Source organism: Eschrichtius robustus, chromosome 9 (assembly GCF_028021215.1).
Source record: "Eschrichtius robustus isolate mEscRob2 chromosome 9, mEscRob2.pri, whole genome shotgun sequence".
Classification (NCBI taxonomy): domain Eukaryota; kingdom Metazoa; phylum Chordata; class Mammalia; order Artiodactyla; family Eschrichtiidae; genus Eschrichtius; species Eschrichtius robustus.
The window spans coordinates 36,707,928-36,728,931 of record NC_090832.1 but is presented as its reverse complement, the minus strand read 5'-3'; the positions used below and the strand labels follow the sequence as shown (position 1 = coordinate 36,728,931).

General features: G+C 37.7%; 1 protein-coding gene across 2 annotated transcripts in view; it reads left to right on the top strand.

Annotated features, from left to right (window-relative positions):
• The first annotated feature begins 234 nt into the window (after positions 1-234).
• TRMT11 (tRNA methyltransferase 11 homolog) overlaps positions 235-21,004 on the top strand; it is a 61,649-nt gene continuing 40,879 nt past the window's right edge. Inside the window, exons 1-6 of one of the 2 annotated variants that reach the window (XM_068551012.1) lie at positions 235-335; positions 15,050-15,115; positions 16,761-16,834; positions 20,092-20,173; positions 20,262-20,354; positions 20,593-20,727. In XM_068551012.1, coding sequence (XP_068407113.1) covers positions 264-335; positions 15,050-15,115; positions 16,761-16,834; positions 20,092-20,173; positions 20,262-20,354; positions 20,593-20,727 — 522 coding nt within the window. In that variant the 5' untranslated portion in view covers positions 235-263. Of the gene's footprint in view, positions 336-9,073; positions 9,227-15,049; positions 15,116-16,760; positions 16,835-20,091; positions 20,174-20,261; positions 20,355-20,592; positions 20,728-21,004 lie in introns of those variants that run through there. The other variant, XM_068551013.1, reaches the window with a different exon arrangement.

Here is a 21,004-nt window from a genome sequence, read left to right as displayed (position 1 = left end):
TCGCCACCTGCTCTTGAACACAACACAGCTTCTCACACCAGCTCCTGGTACACCGGGACCTCAAACAGAACGCACCCGGCAGCGAAGGAACCCTCTCCTGGAGCTGCGGGGCTCAAACCCCGCAAGCCGGGAACCTCCGGACAGCACCGACGCTCCCCACTTCCGCTTCTGGCTCCTCAGGCTCCGCCTTAGCGGAAGCGGTCTGTAGGGGAAGAAAAGAGTGAGACACCTTCGGTGGCGCAGGCGCGCCGTGGGCTGATGCGATGGCGCTGCCGGGAACCGTGAACAGGTATCTTCTGCTCATGGCACAGGAGCACCTGGAGTTCCGCCTGCCGGTAAGCGCCGCAGTGACCTCCACCTCTTTCTTCTGGAGAGGACGGCGGGGTGGAGGTTGGTGTGCGGGCGGAGGCGACCCACGCAGTCCGAGCCCGCGGGCATTGGGGGTCTGTGCTTGTCGGGGGGATCACGCGTCCCCCCAGTCCCTCGGCCCCTGGGATTGGTCTGAGCTCTGCGTAGGGTGTGAGAGAGAAGTCCGAGACAGCCTCTCAGCCTTGCTAAGCATTTTCATTCATTCTTCAGCCCATGTGCCAGATACCGGAGTCAGGCAGGTGAATATGACCGGTCCTCTCCCTCCTGGAGCTCTTCATCTAGAGAATAGAGACAGCAGACAGAAGTACTCAGGGTAGTGTTTTAAGTGTCGAATATGCGGGTCAGGTTTCGTGGGGGTTGGCGTAGTGGTGGTGATGGTGGGTGGTAGGGTTAAATGATGGAAAAGTTGGGGAAATTGTTTTATTTATTCATTCAAGAAACATTTTCAGAGTACCTGTAATCGAATATTCTGGACGCTGGGGACATAACGATGACAAAGTTTCTATCTTCAAGGAGTTTACTGTTTAGGCTAAGGGGTGAGCAGATGCATAAACATAGCACTATGAAATAACGTTGGTAAGTGCAGTGATAGATAGGTAGGGAAATAGCAGCATATAGAAGGGAAATATGATCCACCTGAGGGGTGGGTGATGTTGGCCATTAAGATGGCTTCCAGGACGGCATGACACTTGAACTGTAACCTAAAAGAAGAGTAGGAGTTAGCCAGGCCAAGGAGAGACATAAGTAAATTAGAATTACAAGCTATTCATTATTACTGGATTACCAAATATGTAGCAAAGAATGACAAGAAGAGAGCATGAGAGGAGGGTAGGGTTCAGAAAATGCAAAGCCTTAAATACTCTGGATCTTAGAAGGGGACTTTATTGAAGAATTTTAAGGAAGTGACAGAATCAGATTTTTTTTTAAAGAAATCACTTTGGCTGCAGTACGGAGGATGGATTTGAGAGGAATAAGGAGTTAGGAGTTGAGTCTGTTGGAATAGTCTTGTTAATAAATTAAGAAGGCCTGAACTAGAGCAGGGGGTAAGAGGATGGAATAGACTGGGGAAATATTTAGGTGATCAAATCATCAGGGCTTGATGATTGATTGAAGGTGGGGGCAAGAGGGACCAATCAAGGATGATTCCTGGGATGGATATAAGGGTGTTTCCACTTAAAATAGAGAGCACAGGCAGCTGTATGATTTAAATTTTGGTTATGCTGAATTTGTTATGCTTGTGTAACATCAAATGGAGATGACCAGGAGACAGTGAATATGAGTATGGACAGATGTTAATAGAGCTGCATGTACTGGTAATTAATGTTTGGGAGTCTTCTGTATATGAACTCTAGGAGAGAAAATGAAATTATTCAGAGAAAGCATAGCTTCAAAAGAGTGGTGGGCCAAATGCAGGTACTTGGAAGCATTGATATTAAGGGGAATTGGGAAAAGGAGGTCATGAAGAAGATAGGCAAGTGTCAGAATAGGAAGTATGTGAGACCATAAAAATCAAAAGGGTAAAGTTTTAGGATTTTGCTAGAGTGGTTGTGTAGTTTTAGGCGAAGAAGCCAGATTGCTTGGTTTAGTGGTCACTGGAAAATGAGGAAGGGGAGATAGACTGCTCTTAACATAAGAAGGGAAAGTAAGAGATTGGTTAACAGTTTGAGGGGGCCCTAGAGTCAAGGGAGGATCCCTATCCCTCTTGGAGAAATTGGCATGTTTGTAGGCTGAAGGGAAGGGGAAAATGGATATAAGGACACAGTGGGAGGTGTTGGCCTTTCAGTAGAAGGGGAGCGTGGGCAGAGGAGGCTTAAGATGGGTGCGGATAGTTGCCTGAGGGCCTGTTTTCTAGGTAATGAATGAGTCAAGGTTATTTCTTGAAAGATGGGGGACCAAGCGATTGAATGGAGAAATTGAGAAAAATAGTAAAATCTGAAATAATCATTGAGAGCAAAGAGGGAGCTGATGAGCTACAACAGTTGAGTAGAGAAGAACTCAGGTGTTAGAGCGAGGCTGAAAACCCAGCTGAGGGTGAAGAGCATGTATTTGTAATTGTGCCAAGATTCTGTGATTTTCTTCAGTTGTGTTCAACTCACTGGCCTTAGGAGTTTTGAAGGAAGATTGTGGCATTGATTCGGGACTAATGTGTTGCTGGGCAGGTGCGTTGATAAGATGGGGTGCAAGGACATAGAGTTTCATGGAAGAAGTAATATTTTAATTAGATCTTAATTGATAAGGGAGATATTCTGGGGATGAAGAGGACCAGAAAGTCTATTTCAGTGAGAAACGAAAGCAAGTGTAGAGGCACAAAGGGGTGGTTGATTATGGTGGTTTGTGTGTGAGATGTGAGGGGAAGGAGGATGAAGTAATGGGCACTGAGGCTAGAGAGGTGGGTAGGATCCAGATTTTGGAGTGTTATGAAACCACTGGAAGGAATTTGGATTTTGTTTTAGATTTAATGGAGAGCCATTGACTTTTTTTTTTCCTTTTTAAGCCAGAAAGTGACAAACATTTTTTCTTTTTAAATCACTAAGTGACTAGCGATCATTTGTGTTTGTTTTTTAAAAAAATTTATTTATTTATTTATTTTTATTTATTTTTGGCTGTGTTGGGTCTTCGTTTCTGTGCTAGGGCTTTCTCTAGTTGTGGTGAGCAGGGGCCACTCTTCATCGCGGTGCACAGGCCTCTCACTGTCGCGGCCTCTCTTGTTGTGGAGCACAGGCTCCAGACGCGCAGGCTCAGTACTTGTGGCTCACGGGCCTAGTTGCTCCACGGCATGTGGGGTCTTCCCAGACCAGGGCTCAAACCCGTATCCCCTGCATTGGCAGGCAGATTCTCAACCACTGCGCTTGTGTTTTACAAAGATAGCTCTGGAGTACAAGAGAAAGGATACCACTTAGAGGATACTGGGGTGGAAATAGAGAGAAGCCAAGGAGGGTGAGTGCCTATAGTCAGATAATGCAGGGAGAATGGAGTGGTTAGGCTGCAGTCTTAAAAATAGCATCCCTAGTCTTCGCTGGTTTTACCTGTTTTTTCTTTCTTAAATTCTTCTTAGTATCTTTCCCCTGTGCCAGTTTAATCTTCCAAAAGCTCAGCCCTCTTTTCTTTCTCCATTGTCCCAAGGCTGAAACTCTAGTCTGGCATTCAAGGCCTGCAGTTGCATGGTTTTCTCCTCTGTACCCTTCCACCCCCTCCTCCCAGAAACAGTGCAGCCAAAATAGACTTCCCCATTATTCCCTGAATGATGCCCTCTTGTTTGGGTCTTTCCTATCCCACTCTTCATTTTACCTATTTTATATAGTCAGTATTCATTTAGATTTGCCCACATATTTGTTTATTTTAGGTTTATATTTTTTACTTGATTCTTTTTCAAATATGCTATTTCCTTTTTTTTAAATCCTCTACCAAAATTCTAAATTTTGTCTTTTATCCCCTTCAATATAGAAAGCACAGTTATGTTAAAGTATGTAATTGAAAAAAGGGGTCCTGTGGGTCTGTTTCTTTTATGTATTGTTTCTCTTGGTTCTTTTTCATATGTGTGCTGGATGTTTGTTGAATATATGCCAGATATATTTGAAAATTTATTTGAAAAAATAATTGAGGGCTAGGATGATGTAAATCCTCTTGAAAACTATAGGAGCATTAACACACTAGGATCACTTGAACTCGTTTTCAGCCATTAAGTTCTGTTTCTGTTCTGATTTGCACATACTGCTAGTGTGTGTAGCTTTTGGGGATGCCAATCTAAACTGGGTAGTTTATCAAACTTCCTTTCCTTCTCATTGTTGGCCCTATACTCTTTTTGTTCCTCTAGCTCCATTAAGCTGTCAAAAGGGCAGTCCACCCTCACAGCTGCTTTTGGAATTGGTAAATGTCCCAGGGAGAGAGTGGCTGCACCTTGAGATTTCTGTCCTGTCCTGGATCTTGGCTTGGTAATTCTTGTAATCTCTTTTTATTATTATTATTTTTATTTATTTATTTTTGGCTGTGTTGGTTCTTCGTTTCTGTGCGAGGGCTTTCTCCAGTTGTGGCGAGCGGGGACCACTCTTCATCGCGGTGCGCGGGCCTCTCACTGTCGCGGCCTCTCTTTGCGGAGCACGGCTCCAGATGCGCAGGCTCAGTAGTTGTGGCGCACGGGCTTAGTTGCTCCGCGGCATGTGGGATCTTCCCGGACCAGGGCTCGAACCTGTGTCCCCTGCATTGGCAGGCAGACTCTCAACCACTGCGCCACCAGGGAAGCCGCCCTCTTGTAATCTTGATGCCTTCAAGCAGAAGTCAGGGTTTTTTTAAAATTCTTTTCAGCAGGAGGCTTAATCTGAATCACCTAGTTTGCCATCATTGGAAGTGAAAGTCCTCTCTCTGTACAGATTCTCCCTGTGTTTCAGGGCTTAAGTGAGTTTCCACTGAAACTTTTCTTCTAAAACTGAAGTAATCTTTTCTTCCTTTGTACTCTGGTACAATATTTCTTTGCTTCTTTAAGGGCACTCACTGTTGTACACCTCACTTTTCAGTTACTGGAATAAATGTTAGTTCTAGTAGAGCTTAAGCTCCCTCAGGATAAATATATATTTATCTTTACATAGCTCAGTGCCTTGCATATATTAGTTGTTTAATAAATATTGAATTGAGTGAAATAGGATCTCTTCAGGGAAGGCAATCAAAAGGACAGTCTACACTTTTGGACCCCATCTACTGTATGAGAACTGCTAGGCAGGAAAGCTATAATGAGTAGCTGCCTTTATGATTTAAAATGAACGATTGAGTGCAAATGTGGTCTGGTTTTACCTCTATGCAGTTAATCAGGGCCAGTTTTAGTTGGCAGCTGCCTTATTATACTAAAAGTAAAGTTCAGAGCCCTGGGTTTTATTGCTGGTTCTGAAGCAAGCTAAATGGATGAAAGTGGCTAAAGAACTGAAAAGCTCATGTGAATTAATGCATCAAGTATGCATCAGATCATGCCATATTTTTATATCCGATGTCTAATATAAATTCTTCTGTTCCTGATGTAAAAAGATTCTCAACTGGAAAGTGAATTTGCCATATGATGAATAAAAATCTTGTGTTTTGATTTTTCCAAGTAGGTTGATGTTGTAGTTTAATATGTGTTTTGCTTTTAAATTTGAAACTTGGATTAGCATTTACTTTCACTTTTAAATCATTGCTTAGATTTTAGGTAATGGTGCTAATCCTATGCCATAAAATTTCCAATAATCCTCACTTTTTAAAAAAACCTCTTAGAACCTTTGTGCTTTAACCTGTTGCTAATTTCTAACAATGTATTCCAAGAGCAGCAAACTTTCCTGTTTTAAATGTAAAGCTGATTTCATAATATGGTTTAATACAGAATGAACAATAATCATTCTAGGTCAAGAGACAATCTATAACTTCATTTTTTTCTTTTAAGTATTATAACTTTGTCAGTCTCGCTTGATTTCTTGACTCACTGGACTTCAAGGATAGTGTTGGTCATCATCAGCTTGATTCCTTTAATAAAAGCCTAGGTTCTTTGCTCCATTCTTTACAGACCTTACCTCGTGAGGTAGCTGATTCCTGTTTTATAGGTTGGGGAACTGAGGGTCAAAGGAGTTAAGCTTCTTGTAAAAAAAAAAAAAAAAAATCACACAGCTGCTATTTGGAAGAACTGAAGAACAAATTGTGGTCTGACTCTGAGGTCCAGTGATGCCTCCTATTCAAATTTGTGTCACCCATGTTGCAAAATGACTTTTGGACTACCTTCAGTGATTTACTGATAGTCTGTGCTAGTTCTTGGTCTGTCCATGTGATTCAACTGATTTCAGCACCTTCTAATGCCAGGGATTAAAAAAATGATTTGTTGCATAGACAAAAGGGAAAACAGAGAAGGTACTAGTTGTTCAAAGCTCCCATTCTTCTTGGTCATGAGGGAGAGGACTTTCATGGTCTGGGTGTACATTCTCTCATGGTGGCTGTGGCTCATGGTGGGCTTGGTGTTAAACGTTCCTTCCCCTAGTTGGGATGAAAGGGGATTGTAGGCACCCCGCAGTGGGGACACTTATCTCTCATTAGGTTTACTCCTCTGTAAGACCTATACAGAGGAGTGGGATTCTACCTGCTTTATGTTATTTGGGGAGGCAAAATTTGTTAGTAGTATAAATCATAAAGTTTGTATAATCATCCTGTGTTTATCGGTACACAGTGATTGCTTCATAGACTATATGTACTATCTGAACAGATTTCAGTTTGCATACCTGATGTTTTAAAGTAGCTTTTGTATTCTCTTTCTAGTTCTGTAATTTTATCCAGAAAGGAGGTTAACATACCATAACTTGTACATAATAAATCCACAGTGATGCTCCCTAGTTCATCACTTTTCTTTTTTTTAATTTAACATATATTTATTCATCTAATTAACTGGACAAGACAGCAGAGTTAATCTCTAAAGGGACTCCTGACATTTGGTAAAATTCTATTATTCATCTTTTAGTCTTTTAATCATAAATTAATACATTACTAATGATTTTAGTTTCTAGAAAAAGAATGGTTCCAAATACAGCTTGTAAACAAATATAGTAAAAATAATTTTCTGTGCTCGTAATCAAAAAATTAAAATAACAAGTTAAAAGTACTATTTTTTAATCTACTTAATTAACAAAAACAGTACAACATCCAACTGAGCAGTAGTGAAGGCAAATTGATACTCTGACCTTATAATTTAGAACAGTCCTTTAAGAAAGTATTTTGGGAGTGGCTTCAAGATGACGGAGGAGTAGCTGTGGAGATCACCTTCCTTCCCACAAATACATCAAAATTACATCTACATGTGGAACAACTCCTACAGAACACCTACTGAATGCTGGCAGAAGACCTCAGACTTCCCAAAAGGCAAGAAACTCCCCACATACCTGGGTAGAGCAAAAGAAAAAAGAAAAAACAGAGAGAAAAGAATAGGGACGGGACCTGCCCCTCTGGGAGGGAGCTGTGAAGGAGGAAAAGTTTCCACACACTAGGAAGCCCCTTCACTGGCAGAGACGGGGGTGGTGAGGGGGAAGCTTCGGAGCCACAGAAGAGAGTGCAGCAACAGGGGTGCAGAGGGTAAAGCGGAGAGATTCCCACACAGAGGGTTGGTGCCGACTAGCACTCACCAGCCCGAGAGGCTTGTCAGCTCACCCCCGGGGTGGGTGGGGGCTGGGAGTTGAGGTTCAGGCTTTGGAGGTCAGACCCCAGGGAGAGGACTGGGGTTGGCTGCCTGAACACACAGCCTGAAGGGGGCTAGTGTGCCACAGCTAGCCGGAAGGGAGTCCGGGAAAGAGTCTGGACCTGCTTAAGAGGCAAGAGACCATTGTTTTGGGGTGCGCGAGGAGAGGGGATTCAGAGCACCGCCTAAATGAGCTCCAGAGACGGGCACGAGCCATGGCTATCAGTGCGGACACCAGAGATGGGCATGAAACACTAAGGCTGCTGCTGCAGCCACCAAGAAGCCTGTGTACAAGCACAGGTCACTATCCACACCTCCCCTCCCGGGAGCCTGTGCAGCCCGTCACTGCCAGGGTCCCATAATCCAGGGACAACTTCCCTGTGAGAACACACGGCACGCCTCAGGCTGGTGCAACGTCATGCTGGCCTCTGCTGCCACAGGCTCACCCCGCATTCTGTACCCCTCCCTCCCTCCGGCCTGAGTGAGCCAGAGCCCCCAAATCAGCTGCTCCTTTAACCCTGTCCTGTCTGGGCGGAGAACAGATGCCCTCAGGCGACCTACATGCAGACATGGGCCAAATCTAAAGCTGAACCCCAGGAGCTGTGCAAACAAAGAGGAGAAAGGGAAATCTCTCCCAGCAGACTCAGAAGCAGCGGATTAAATCTCCACAATCAATTTGATGTACCCTGCATCTCTGGAATACCTGAATAGACAACGAATCATGCCAAAATTGAGGCGGTGGACTTTGGGAGCAACTGTAGACTTGGGGTTTGCTTTCTGCATCTAATTTGTTTCTGGTTTTATGTTTATCTTAGTTTAGTATTTAGAGCTTATTATCATTGGTAGATTTGTTTATTGATTTGGTTGTTCTCTTCCTTTTTAAATTTTTTATATATATATATATTTTTCCTTTTTCTCTTTTTGTGAGTGTGTATGTGTATGATTCTTTGTGTGATTTTGACTGTATAGCTTGGCTTTTGCCATTTGTCCTAGGGTTCTGAATGTCTTTTTTTTTTTTACTGTAGTTTTTAGTGCTTGTTATCATTGGTGGATTTCTTTTTGGTTTGGTTGCTCTCTTCTTTCTTTCTTTTTTTTTATTGCTCTTTTATTTTTAATAATTTTTTTCTATTTTAATAACTTTATTTTATTTTATTTTTTCCTTTCTTTCTTTCTTTTTTTTTTCTCCCTTTTCTTCTGAGCCGTGTGGCTGACAGAGTCTTGGTGCTCTGGCTCGGTGTCAGTCCTGAGCCTCGGAAGTGGGAGAGCCGAGTTAAGGACATTGGACCACCAGAGATGTCCCGGCCCCACGTAATATCAAACGGCAGAAGCTCTCCCAGAGATGGCCATCTCAACGCTAAGACCCAGCTCCACTGAACGACCAGCAAGCTACAGTGCTGGACACCCTATGCCAAAAAACTAGCAAGACAAGAACACAAACCCACCTTTAGCAGAGAGGCTGCCTAAAATCATAATAAGTTCACAGACACCTGAAAACACACCACTGGATGTGGTCCCACCCACCAGAAAGAAAAGATCCAGCCTCATCCACCAGAACACAGGCACCAGTTCCCTCCACCAGGAAGCCTACACAACCTTCTGAACCAACCTTACCCACTGGGAGCAGACACCAAAAACAACGGGAATTACGAACCTGCAGCTTGCGAAAAGGAGACCCCAAACACAGTAAGTTAAGCAAAATGAGAAGACAAAGAAACACACAGCAGATGAAGGAGCAAGGTAAAAACCCACCAGACCAAACAAATGAAGAGGAAATAGGCAGTCTACCTGAAAAAGAATTCAGAGTAATAATAGTAAAGATGATCCAAAATCTTGGAAATAGAATGGAGAAAATACAAGAAACGTTTAACAAGGACCTAGAAGAACTAAAGAGCAAACAAACAATGATGAACAACACAATAAATAAAATTAAAAATTCTCTAGAAGGAGTCAATAGCAGAATAACTGAGGCAGAAGAACGGGTAAGTGACCTGGAATATAAAACAGTGGAAATAACTACCACAGAGCAGAATAAAGAAAAAAGAATGAAAAGAATTGAGGACAGTCTCAGAAACCTCTGAGACAACATTAAACGCACCAACATTTGAATTATAGGGGTCCCAGAAGAAGAAGAGACAAAAAAATGGACTGAGAAAGTATTTGAAGAGATTATAGTTGAAAACTTCCCTAATATGGGTAAGGAAATAGTCAAGTCCAGGTAGCACAGAGTCCCATACAGGAGAAACCCAAGGAGAAACACTCCAAGACACATATTAATCAAACTATCAAAAATTAAATACAAAGAAAAAATATTAAAAGCAGCAAGGGAAAAGCAACAATAAACATACAAGGGAATCCCCATAAGGTTAACAGCTGATCTTTCAGCGGAAACTCTGCAAGCCGGAAGGGAGTTGCAGGACATATTTAAAGTGATGAAAGGGAAAAACCTACAACCAAGATTACTCTACCCAGCAAGGATCTCATTCAGATTCGATGGAGAAATTAAAACTTTTACAGACAAGCAAAAGCTAAGAGAATTCAGCACCACCAAACCAGCTTTACAACAAATGCTAAAGGAACTTCTCTAGGCTGGAAACACAACAGAAGGAAAAGACTTACAATAACAAACCCAAAACAATTAAGAAAATGGTAATAGAAACATATATATTGATAACTACCTTAAATGTAAATGGATTAAATGCTCCAACCAAAAGACATAGACTGGCTGGATGGTTACAAAAACAAGACCTGTACATATGCTGTCTACAAGAGACCCACTTCAGACCTAGGGACACATACAGACTGAAAGTGAGGGGATAGAAAAAGATATTCCATGGGAATGGAAATCAAAAGAAAGCTGGAGTAGCAATTCTCATATCAGACAAAATAGACTTTAAAATAAAGAATGTTACAAGAGACAAAGAAGGACACCACGTAATGATCAAGGGATCAATCCAAGAAGAAGATATAACAATTGTAAATATTTATGCACTCAACATAGGAGCACCTCAATACATAAGGCAAATGCTAAGAGCCATAAAAGAGGAAATCGACAGTAACACAATCACAGAAGGGGACTTTAACACTCCATTTTCACCAATGGACAGATCATCCAAAATGAAAATAAATAAGGAAACAAAAGCTTGAAATGATACATTAAACAAGATGGACTTAATTGATATTTATAGGACATGCCATCTAAAAAACAGCAGATAACACTTTCTTCTCAAGTGCTCATGGAACATTCTCCAGGATAGATCATATGTTGGGTCACAAAACAAGCCTTGGTAAATTTAAGAAAATTGAAATCGTATCAAGTATCTTTTCTGACCGCAGCGCTATGAGACTAGATAACAATTACAGGAAAAAATCTGTAAAATATACTAACACATGGAGGCTAAACAATACACTACTAAGTAACCAAGAGATTACTGAAGAAATCAAAGAAGAAATCAAAAAATACCTAGAAACGAATGACAGTGAAAACACGATGACCCAAAACCTATGGGATGAAGCAAAAGCAGTTCTAAGAGGGAAGTTTATCGCAATACAATCCTACCTCAAGTAACAAGAAACATCTCAAATAAACAACCTAACCTTACACCTAAAGCAATTAGAGAAAGAAGAACAAGAAAACCCCAAAGTTAGCAGAAGGAACGAAATCATAAATATCAGACCAGAAATAGATGAAAAAGAAATGAAGGAAATGATAGCAAAGATCAATAAAACTAAAAGCTGGTTCTTTGAGAAGATAAACAAAACTGATAAACCATTAGCCAGACTCATCTACAAAAAAAGGGAGAAGACTCAAATCAACAGAATTAGAAATGAAAAAGGAGAAGTAACAACTGACACTACAGAAATTCAAAGGATCATGAGAGATTACTACAAGCAACTATATGGCAATAAAATTGACAACCTGGAAGAAATGGACAAACTCTTAGAAAAGCACAACCTTCTGAAATTGAACCAGGAAGAAATAGAAAATATGAACAGACCAATCACAAGCACTGACATTGAAACTGTGATTAAAAATCTTCCAACAAACAAAAGCCCAGGACCAGATGGATTCACCAGCAAATTCTATCAAACATTTAGAGAAGAGCTAATACCTATCCTTCTCAAACTCTTCCAAAATATAGCAGAGGGAGGAACACTCCCAAACTCATTCTACGAGGCCACCATCACCCTGATACCAAAACCAGACAGAGATGCCACAAAAAAAGAAAACTACAGGCCAATATCACTGATGGACATAGATGCAAAAATCCTCAACAAAAATACCAGCAAACAGAATCCAACAGCACATTAAAAGGGTCATACACCATGATCAAGTGGGGTTTATCCCAGGAATGCAAGGATTCTTCAACATACGCAAATCAATCAATGTGATACACCATATTAACAAATTGAAGAATAAAAACTATATGATCATCTCAATAGATGCAGAAAAAGCTTTCGAGAAAATTCAACACCCATTTATGATAAAACCCTCCAGAAAGCAGGCAAAGAGGGAACTTACCTCAACATAATAAAGGCCATATATGACAAACCCACAGCCAACATCGTTCTCAATGGTGAAAAACTGAAATTATTTCCACTAAGATCAGGAACAAGGCAAAGTTGCCCACTCTCACCACTATTATTCAACATAGTTTTGGAAGTTTTAGCCACAGCAGTCAGAAGTAAAAGAAATAAAAGGAATCCAAATCAGAAAAGAAGAAGTAAAGCTGTCACTGTTTGCAGATGACATGATAGTATACATAGAGAATCCTAAAGATGCTACCAGAAAACTATTAGAGCTAATCAATGAATTTGGTAAAGTAGCAGGATACAAAATTAATGCACAAAAATCTCTTGCATTCCTATACACTAATGATGAAAAATCTGAAAGAGAAATTAAGGGAACACTCCCATTTACCACTGCAACAAAAAGAATAAAATACCTAGGAATAAACCTACCCAAGGAGACAAAAGACTTGTATGCAGAAAACTATAGGACACTGATGAAAGAAATTAAAGATGATACAAACAGATGGAGAGATATACCATGTTCTTGGATTGGAAGAATCAACATTTTGAAAATGACTATACTACGCACAGCAATCCACAGATTCAATGCACTCCCTATCAAACTACCAATGGCATTTTTCACAGAACTAGAACAAAAAATTTCACAATTTGTATGGAAACACAAAAGACCCCAAATAGCCAAGGCAATCTTGAGAAAGAAAAATGGAGCTGGAGGAATCAGGCTCCCTGACTTCAGACTATACTGCAAAGCTACAGTAATCCAGACAATATGGTCCTGGCACAAAAACAGAAATATAGATCAATGGAACAGGATAGAAAGCCCAGAGATGAATAAACCCATGCACATATGGTCATCTTATCTTTGATAAAGGAGGCAAGAATATACAATGGAGAAAAGACAGCCTCTTCAATAAGTGGTGCTGGGAAAACTGGAGAGCTACATGTAAAAGAATGAAATTAGAATGCTCCCTAACAGCATACACAAAAATAAACTCAAAATGGATTAAAGACCTAAATGTGAGGCCAGGCACTATACAACTCTTAGAAGATAACATAGGCAGAGCACTCCATGACGTAGATCACAGCAAGATCCTTTTTGACCCACCTCCTAGAGAAATGGAAATAAAAACAAAAATAAACAAATGGGATCTAATGAAACTTAAAATCTTCTGCACAGCAAAGGAAACCATAAACAAGACAAGAAGACAACCCTCAGAATGGGAGAAAATATTTGCAAACGAAGCAACTGACAAAGGATTAATCTCCAAAATATACAAGCAGCTCATGCAGCTCAACATCAAAAAAGCAAACAACCCAATCCAAAAATGGGCAGAAGACCTAAATAGACATTTCTCCAAAGAAAATATACAGATTGCCAACAAACACATGAAAGGATGCTCAACATCAGTAATCAGTAGCAAAATGCAAATCAAAAAGTACCATGAGGTATCACCCCACACCGGTCAAAATGGCCATCATCAAAAAATCTACAAACAATAAATGCTTTAGAGGGTGTGGAGAAAAGGGAACCCTCTTGCACTGTTGGTGGGAATGTAAATTGATTCAGCCACTATGGAGAACAGTATGGAGGTTCCTTAAAAAACTAAAAATAGAACTACCATACAACCCAGCAATCCCACTACTGGGCATATACCTTGAGAAAACCATAATCCAAAAAGGATCATGTACCACAGCGTTCATTGCAGCTCTATTTACAATAGCCAGGACATGGAAGCAACCTAAGTGTCCATCGACAGATGAATGGATAAAGAAGATGTGACACAATGGAATATTACTCAGACATAAAAAGAAAGAAAATTGAGTTACTTGTTGTGACATGGGTGGACCTAGAGTCTGTCATACAGAGTGAAGTAAGTCAGAAAGAGAAAAAGAAATACCGTATGCTAACACATACATATGGAATCTAAAAAAAAAAAAAAAAAAAAAAAAGGTTCTGAAGAACCTAGGGGCAGGACAGGAATAAAGACGCAGATGTAGAGAATGGAATTGAGGACATGGGGAGGGGGAGGGGTATGCTGGGACGAAGTGAGAGAGTGGCATGGACATATATAGACTACCAAATGTAAAATAGATAGCTAGTGGGAAGCAGCTGCATAGCACAGGGAGATCAGCTCTGTGCTTTGTGTCCACCTAGAGGGGTGGGATAGGGAGGGTGGGAGGGAGATGCAAGAAGGAGGGGATATGGGGATATATGTATATGTATAGGTGATTCACTTTGTTACATAGCAGAAACTAACACACCATTGTAAAGCAATTACACTCCAATAAAGTTGTTAAAAAATAAAAGTGTTTTTGGCCACATATACTCTAAGAAGCCATAAAATTTTTCACATCTCTGAGTATAGTAATGCTACCTTAAAGAAAGAATCTGAAATGGAAAAAGCCATATATTTGTGAAAATAAGTATTTACCTTTGTTTTAAACTGATAAAATTGAAAACACCTAAATGTCCAACATAAAGTATATTGTTTCCTACTGAAAAATTTGTAATCCTGATGCCAAGGAAGAAAATGTTTATGATATTAATATTCAAAGGGAAGACACAGGAATTCTAAACATCATTACAAACATGTTATTTCTTTTCTGAACATCCTCAAATCATCTAATTTATTTGTATTGATCCATTGTCAGATTTACTAATCTATTGTTTTTATAATCTGCTTTTTCCTTTTAAAAATCAGGGCATTTTCTCAAAGTTTTTTGGCAACGCTTTTTTTTTTTTTTCTAAAATTTCTTAGAAATTACTTACCATGATTGTGACTGTAAAATTTTTTTAGAACCCAGAGTTGTAATTTGTCTGGTATTGACATTTAAATACATTAGGTAGATAATCCGCTCTTTGTGTGTGTGTGTGTGTGTGTGTGCATGTGTGTGTGTGTGTGTTATAACTGCATCTTAATAGATTTTAAGTTCCCTGTGTTAAAATGTATTCTCTCTCTGATATTTTCAATATAGGAAATAAAGTCTCTGCTTTCACTTTTTGGAGGTCAGTTCACCAGTAGTCAGGAAACTTATGGAAAGGTAAGTTGAATTTGTATTTTTCATTAGACCATATGTAGTATCCTTATAAATAGAACCTTGGATTTGAAGAGAAGAACTGAAAATCTTAAATTTATATTTTTATGGTTACTTGTGTCTGTTTTTAGGGGCAATTGAATAAAAAGGATATTTTGGAGAAATTTTGGTTTTGGAAAGTTAGATTTATTTCCAGTATTCACTTATTTTATTAGTTTTAAAATTGTAGTTCAACAGTTATCCCATAATTTATATGTGTCGCTTCATTGGGAAAAGGGCTGTCTTCTATTGATGAGGTATAATTAGAATTTAGAATTTAGCTGAATTTCAGGCTTATATTGGTACTCATTTTAAAATTTGTAATTGTGCATGTGTGAGATTGTGAGTTTATTTATATATTTTGTATTTGACAGTTTATCAGTGTATTAGAGGAGTTTGGAAAATAGAAAAAGGAAAAATCATTCACAATTCTTCTTCCTTGACGTGACTTATAATTTGCGGATACTGCTTTCTAGTCTTTTTTCATATACGTTTTTTCCCCTCAGTGGTAATGCTACCAGTGAACTTCTGCATCTCTTTTTCATTTGATAGCATTAATATAGGCACGTATTTCTGCATAGCTTTCATTATTAACAGGGCTGTGTAATATTTTCCATCGATCAGCTCTACTGTAATTTACCTAGTGATTTCATTTCATTCAGGTTGCTTTAAAATTTTTCCTAATAAAAATAATACTAAGATGACCATCTTTTTTCCTGTTTGGATTATTTTGAATTTTTCTGTAGGGTAGTGTAAATATTGGAATAAAGGCTGGGTGTGGCAGGGAGGACTTTTCACAAAAGATGAGAGAACTTAAGTTGAAAGTCCCCTGGTGTTGGACTTGTACTCCTGAATGAATTTCACTTATTGAGGGAGGAGGAAAAGAGGGAGAGTATGGATATAATTGGGTGAGGGTGTTAAACTGAGGTTAGGATCCTGCTACATTTTGCTGCATTCTGGCAAGTGGTTGTCTGGGTGGAGCACAGAAGTGCCTATAATCTTGGGTATTAAAACCCGCTGATGCACTTGGAACTTTTTTCCTTAGACAAAATAATAAAAATAAATGATAATTTAATAATATACTGTATAATTTTCCATCATAGTTATTGCAGAGACAATAACTATGTTTCCCACCCCCTCGGGTGGCCACAACTACCTAGAAAAAAAGGGATCATTCAAAGAAATACATTACTTAGTAGTTAAAAATAAAATAGCTGTGTTATAAGAAATAATTAGCAACAATAAAAAATTCTGAAATTATACTTTGGGGTAAAATATTCATTAATTCTTGATCAAACTATATAAGAGCAAATACAAAATTAACCTGAAGTTTAAATATCCTTAAATTCGCTGATGTTTTCATTTATACAGTCATTTCTAAAAGTGTTCTGATATTGTACTGTATTATCTTAACAGGTTACCTATTAAAATAATTTACTTTTTTTTTTTTTTTTTTTTTTTTTTTTTTTTTTTACTATTGGAGCAATTTTTATTTTGGTTAGTGTCAAATCAGATATTCTTACATAAAAGTAGCAGATAGGAATCTCTCCTTATTGACTTCTTAAACGAAAGCATATGAGGCCATAAAACCATATATTGTTGTTTCTTTCAGTCTCCTTTTTGGATTCTTAGCATCCCCTCTGAAGATATTGCCAGAAACTTAATGAAACGGACAGTGTGTGCCAAGTAAGAAAAACTTATAGTGTCCTCCTGCATGAGTGTAAACCAGACTTCTCGTAACTACTCTGTCCTACTTTTTGCTTATGTTGGCAGAAGGTAGAAGGGGTTGATTGTTGGGGGAGCTCAGCTTAGCTTGTAGTTACATGTATTTGCCACTGGATGGTGGTAGGAGAACAGAGGAGAGTTATCTGCTGAAACTGAGGGTGAGAGAATTTCAGTGGTGAAATGCAGAAACACTTGATTTAGAATAATTTTTTTAAACTTCTACATTAAGCAAGCATATGGTATAAGATGTAAATGCTATGTTATTACATAGGATAAATGCCACATTTAATTATAACCAAAGTATTGAAAACCTAAAAATGTTTTTCTTATAGATGGTTTTTAGTTAGATGAACAGATTGGTGAAGTGTAAGATGACAAAAAATGAAGACTACCATAAAGTATGTTTTCTGTTTTATTTGTTAGAGGAACTCTGATTATCATATCTTGATATGGATTAATATAATGATGTCATCCTCTTTTATCCTGCCTGAGTGTTTTCTAGCTTTTATCATTAGTATCTGTTCTTTTTTCATTTCTTTTCTTTCTTTCATTTTTTTTTATTGTTGGAAAATTCTATCTTTGGGTTTGAAAATTAAACTGCATTTTTAGCTACCATTTTGAAAACTGAACAACTTATGTTATCCTTGAGTTGCTTTTTTTTTTACATGCCCCCCCTGCCCCCAAACATTTCTGAAAACTTCTTTTTGCTTAGAAATTACAATATTTAATAATGCAGTGCAAATAAGAACTTACATATATCTAGTTTTGTTAGCATGGTTAGCAATACTTTATAGCATAGTATATAATTGCTATATTATTGAATAGACTACAACCCCCATATTAAATTTATCTTATTGAAAACTAGCTGCAGTGCTGAATCTAATCTCATAAATTGAGGCTTGTTGATGGGTCTTACTTAGTCAATAAAAATGACTAGAAAGCGGAAACAGAACTAAGAAACTTATCCTTTGAATAATTATTACTTTACATTAGCGTATTAAAATTTATGGCTCTAAGAAGTGTTTGAATTCCAAAGATAAAGCTTATAGGTTTAAAATAGCTACTTGAGAACCAGAACTTGTATACTTCCTTCAAAACTCATATCTTCTGATGAATGTATTTGAGTAATGGTACAATAAATAGTTGTGTAATAGTTATATAACATTATGAAATAATGTCCCTGGCTGCTTTTTAGTCTCTGTATATTTTGCATAGCTATGGTTATACCTTAAGTGATAACTAAGTAAGAACAGTATTACTGCAGAGGCCTTCTCTCTATAAATTTAATAGAAATGGGGGAATTCATTTTCAGAGGATAAAATTTACAGTTCTAATTGTAGCATTAATTGTTCTGGAACTAATAGACTTTTAGAACTGTGCATTCAAAGCTAACTTAAATTCAAATTTTTTTGTGGTAGAATAGGGATTGAAAGTTGATTTTATTTGACTTATTTTTAACATGGACTATTTTGAACATATCACAAGCAGTGATATATAACAAACACCTAGGTACCTACCTTGTTAGATCTCAACATTTTGAGATATTTGCCACAGCTTTTTTTTTTTTTTTAAAGAAATAAAACCATGACAGAAACCATTGGTGCTCCTTGTGTATCTTTCCCCATTCTATTACCCTTCTTCCCTCAAAGCATAGTTTCTTAAAGCATTTCTATTTGTCAGAAGGTTTCATTATTACTGCTATAATCAGTGAAATATTTTAGGTCATATTGATGTTATATTAGTAACTTGACATCCATGCTTATTTATATAGCACCCATGAGATGTGGCAATTCATATAAGTTTTATAATCTCTAAAATAGGGATCATAATAGTGCAGTCATATATATGAAAACCATTTACTCTGAAATCTAAATCACAAAAGGTGTTACTCCAGTGTTCCAATTATAACTGAAGCTTATGATGTTATATATCTAATATTTTTATTTTGCCATTTAAATATAAATTTATTAATGTTATATAAATTCTTTCTGAAAAAGAGGGTAGGGAGTATTATTTCATTTTTACTGATTCTAGGTTATCACTACAAGCATTAGTTCCTATAAATTACTGTATAATGGTTCATTAGGGATAATTATGATTTATGGAATTGTCTGTGCCTTTCCTGAATGGCCTGGAGTTCCTGTCTTTTTGCATATTTATATCTGAGAAGCAGTGTATGGATTCTGGAGTCAGATGGATTGGGTTTGAATCTTAGCTTCACCAATTGCTGTATGACCTGAGAGAGTTATTTAATCTTTCTGTGCCTCAGTTTCCTCATTGGTTAAATGGATGATGATACTGGCAGCTCCCTAATAGGATTCCTGTGAGGAATATGTGAATTAGTATTAAATGGCCTTGGAACAGTCCCTGGTACTTTGAGTTATATTGTTAGCTCTTACTTAGGTAAGTAAGGGTAGTATTACTGTAGAGGCCCTTTTTCTATAATTCATTACAAGGGAAGGGAGGAATTCATTTTCAGAAGATAGTATACTCAGTCCTGACGGCAGCATTACTTACAATCATAAAGTAGTTGAATTCAGATGCACAAAATTGTGCTAATATATAGATCAAGTTCCATTATAACTAATTCTAAGAGTTGTTTGATTGATTACAATGAAATTTTGCTTAATTTTTTATGTTCCTTGAAATTGATAGACGCTTGAGATTTTTTCATAGTAAGAATTTTGTTTTTGTAATAGTCATAAAAGTAATTATTACTAAATGTTATTAAATAATGGCTAAATATTAATGGTAACATTTTTATCTGGTCATTTTTCCTTTTGTTTTATTCAGAAGACAATGGAAATGATTGAATTTCCTGCACCTTCATTACTGTTTCACTAAAATCACAAGTCATTTTATGGAATCATTTGTGTTCTAGTTAAAAAATGCTGAAGTGATAGCACAACATTGTAAATCAACTATACTCCAATAAAAATTTTAAAAAAATGATGAAATGATTATGATGAAAACTTCAAAAAATCTTGACTTATAAATTCTCCTTCTTCTGTGTAAAGTTCAACTTCTGTGTTAATTTAGACTTAAGCTATATTTGTTTCCAGGATGCATATTTCTCATTTATAGCTTAGAAAACATAGGCAATAATTGTTTTAGTGGAGCAAGCATAAAGAACCAGTGAAATAATTGTTACATATCACTGTATGAGCCCTTTTTTTTTTTTTTTTTACTGAGGTTAATGTCAATCATTTATTTCCTAGGTCTATATTTGAACTATGGGGTCATGGAAAGTCTCCAGAGGAGCTGTATAGTTCTTTGAAAAACTACCCTGTGGATAAGATGGTGCGTAGTGAAATGTGGTTTTCTGTAAGCATATCTGTAGATACTGTAGAATTACTAAGCTTAAAGAATTTATCTGCTCTTATTTTAGGTTCCATTTCTGCATTCAGATTCTACATATAAAATAAAGATTCACACATTTAATAAAACGTTGACACAAGAAGAAAAAGTCAAACGGATAGATGTAAGTGAATTTAGCAAAAACCAAAAACCTATGAGATTAATGTAATATAGCCACTGTTGATATATAATATCCGCAATGTCTACTAAGTGCTTCTTTTGTACCACATTATGTGCTAAGTACTTTTCATGTTTTGTCTTATTTAGTGCTGATACCAGACTTACAAGATTGGTTTTATTATATAAGCACTATGTTTTCTTTTAAATTTTTATAGGACATTAGAATTACTTTTATTTTTTAGGCACTTGAATTTCTGCCATTTGAAGGAAAAGTGAATTTAAAGAAGCCACAACATATATTCTCTATTTTGGAGGATTATGGTTTGGACCCAAACTGCATCCCTGAGAATCCACATAATATCTATTTTGGTAGATGGGTAAGCAAGTGTTCTTTTTACCTATTCTATGAAACAGAAACAAAATCAGAGACATAGAGAATAGACTGGTGGTTGCCAAGGGGGAGAGGGGTGGGAGAGGGTAGGAGTGGGAGTTTGGGATTAGCAGATGCAAACTGGTATATATAGAATGGATAAACAACAAGGTCCTACTGTATAGCACAGGGAACTATATTCAATATCCTGTGATAAACTATAATGGAAAAGAATATGAAAAAGAATGTATATATATGTATAACTGAATCACTTTGCTGTACAG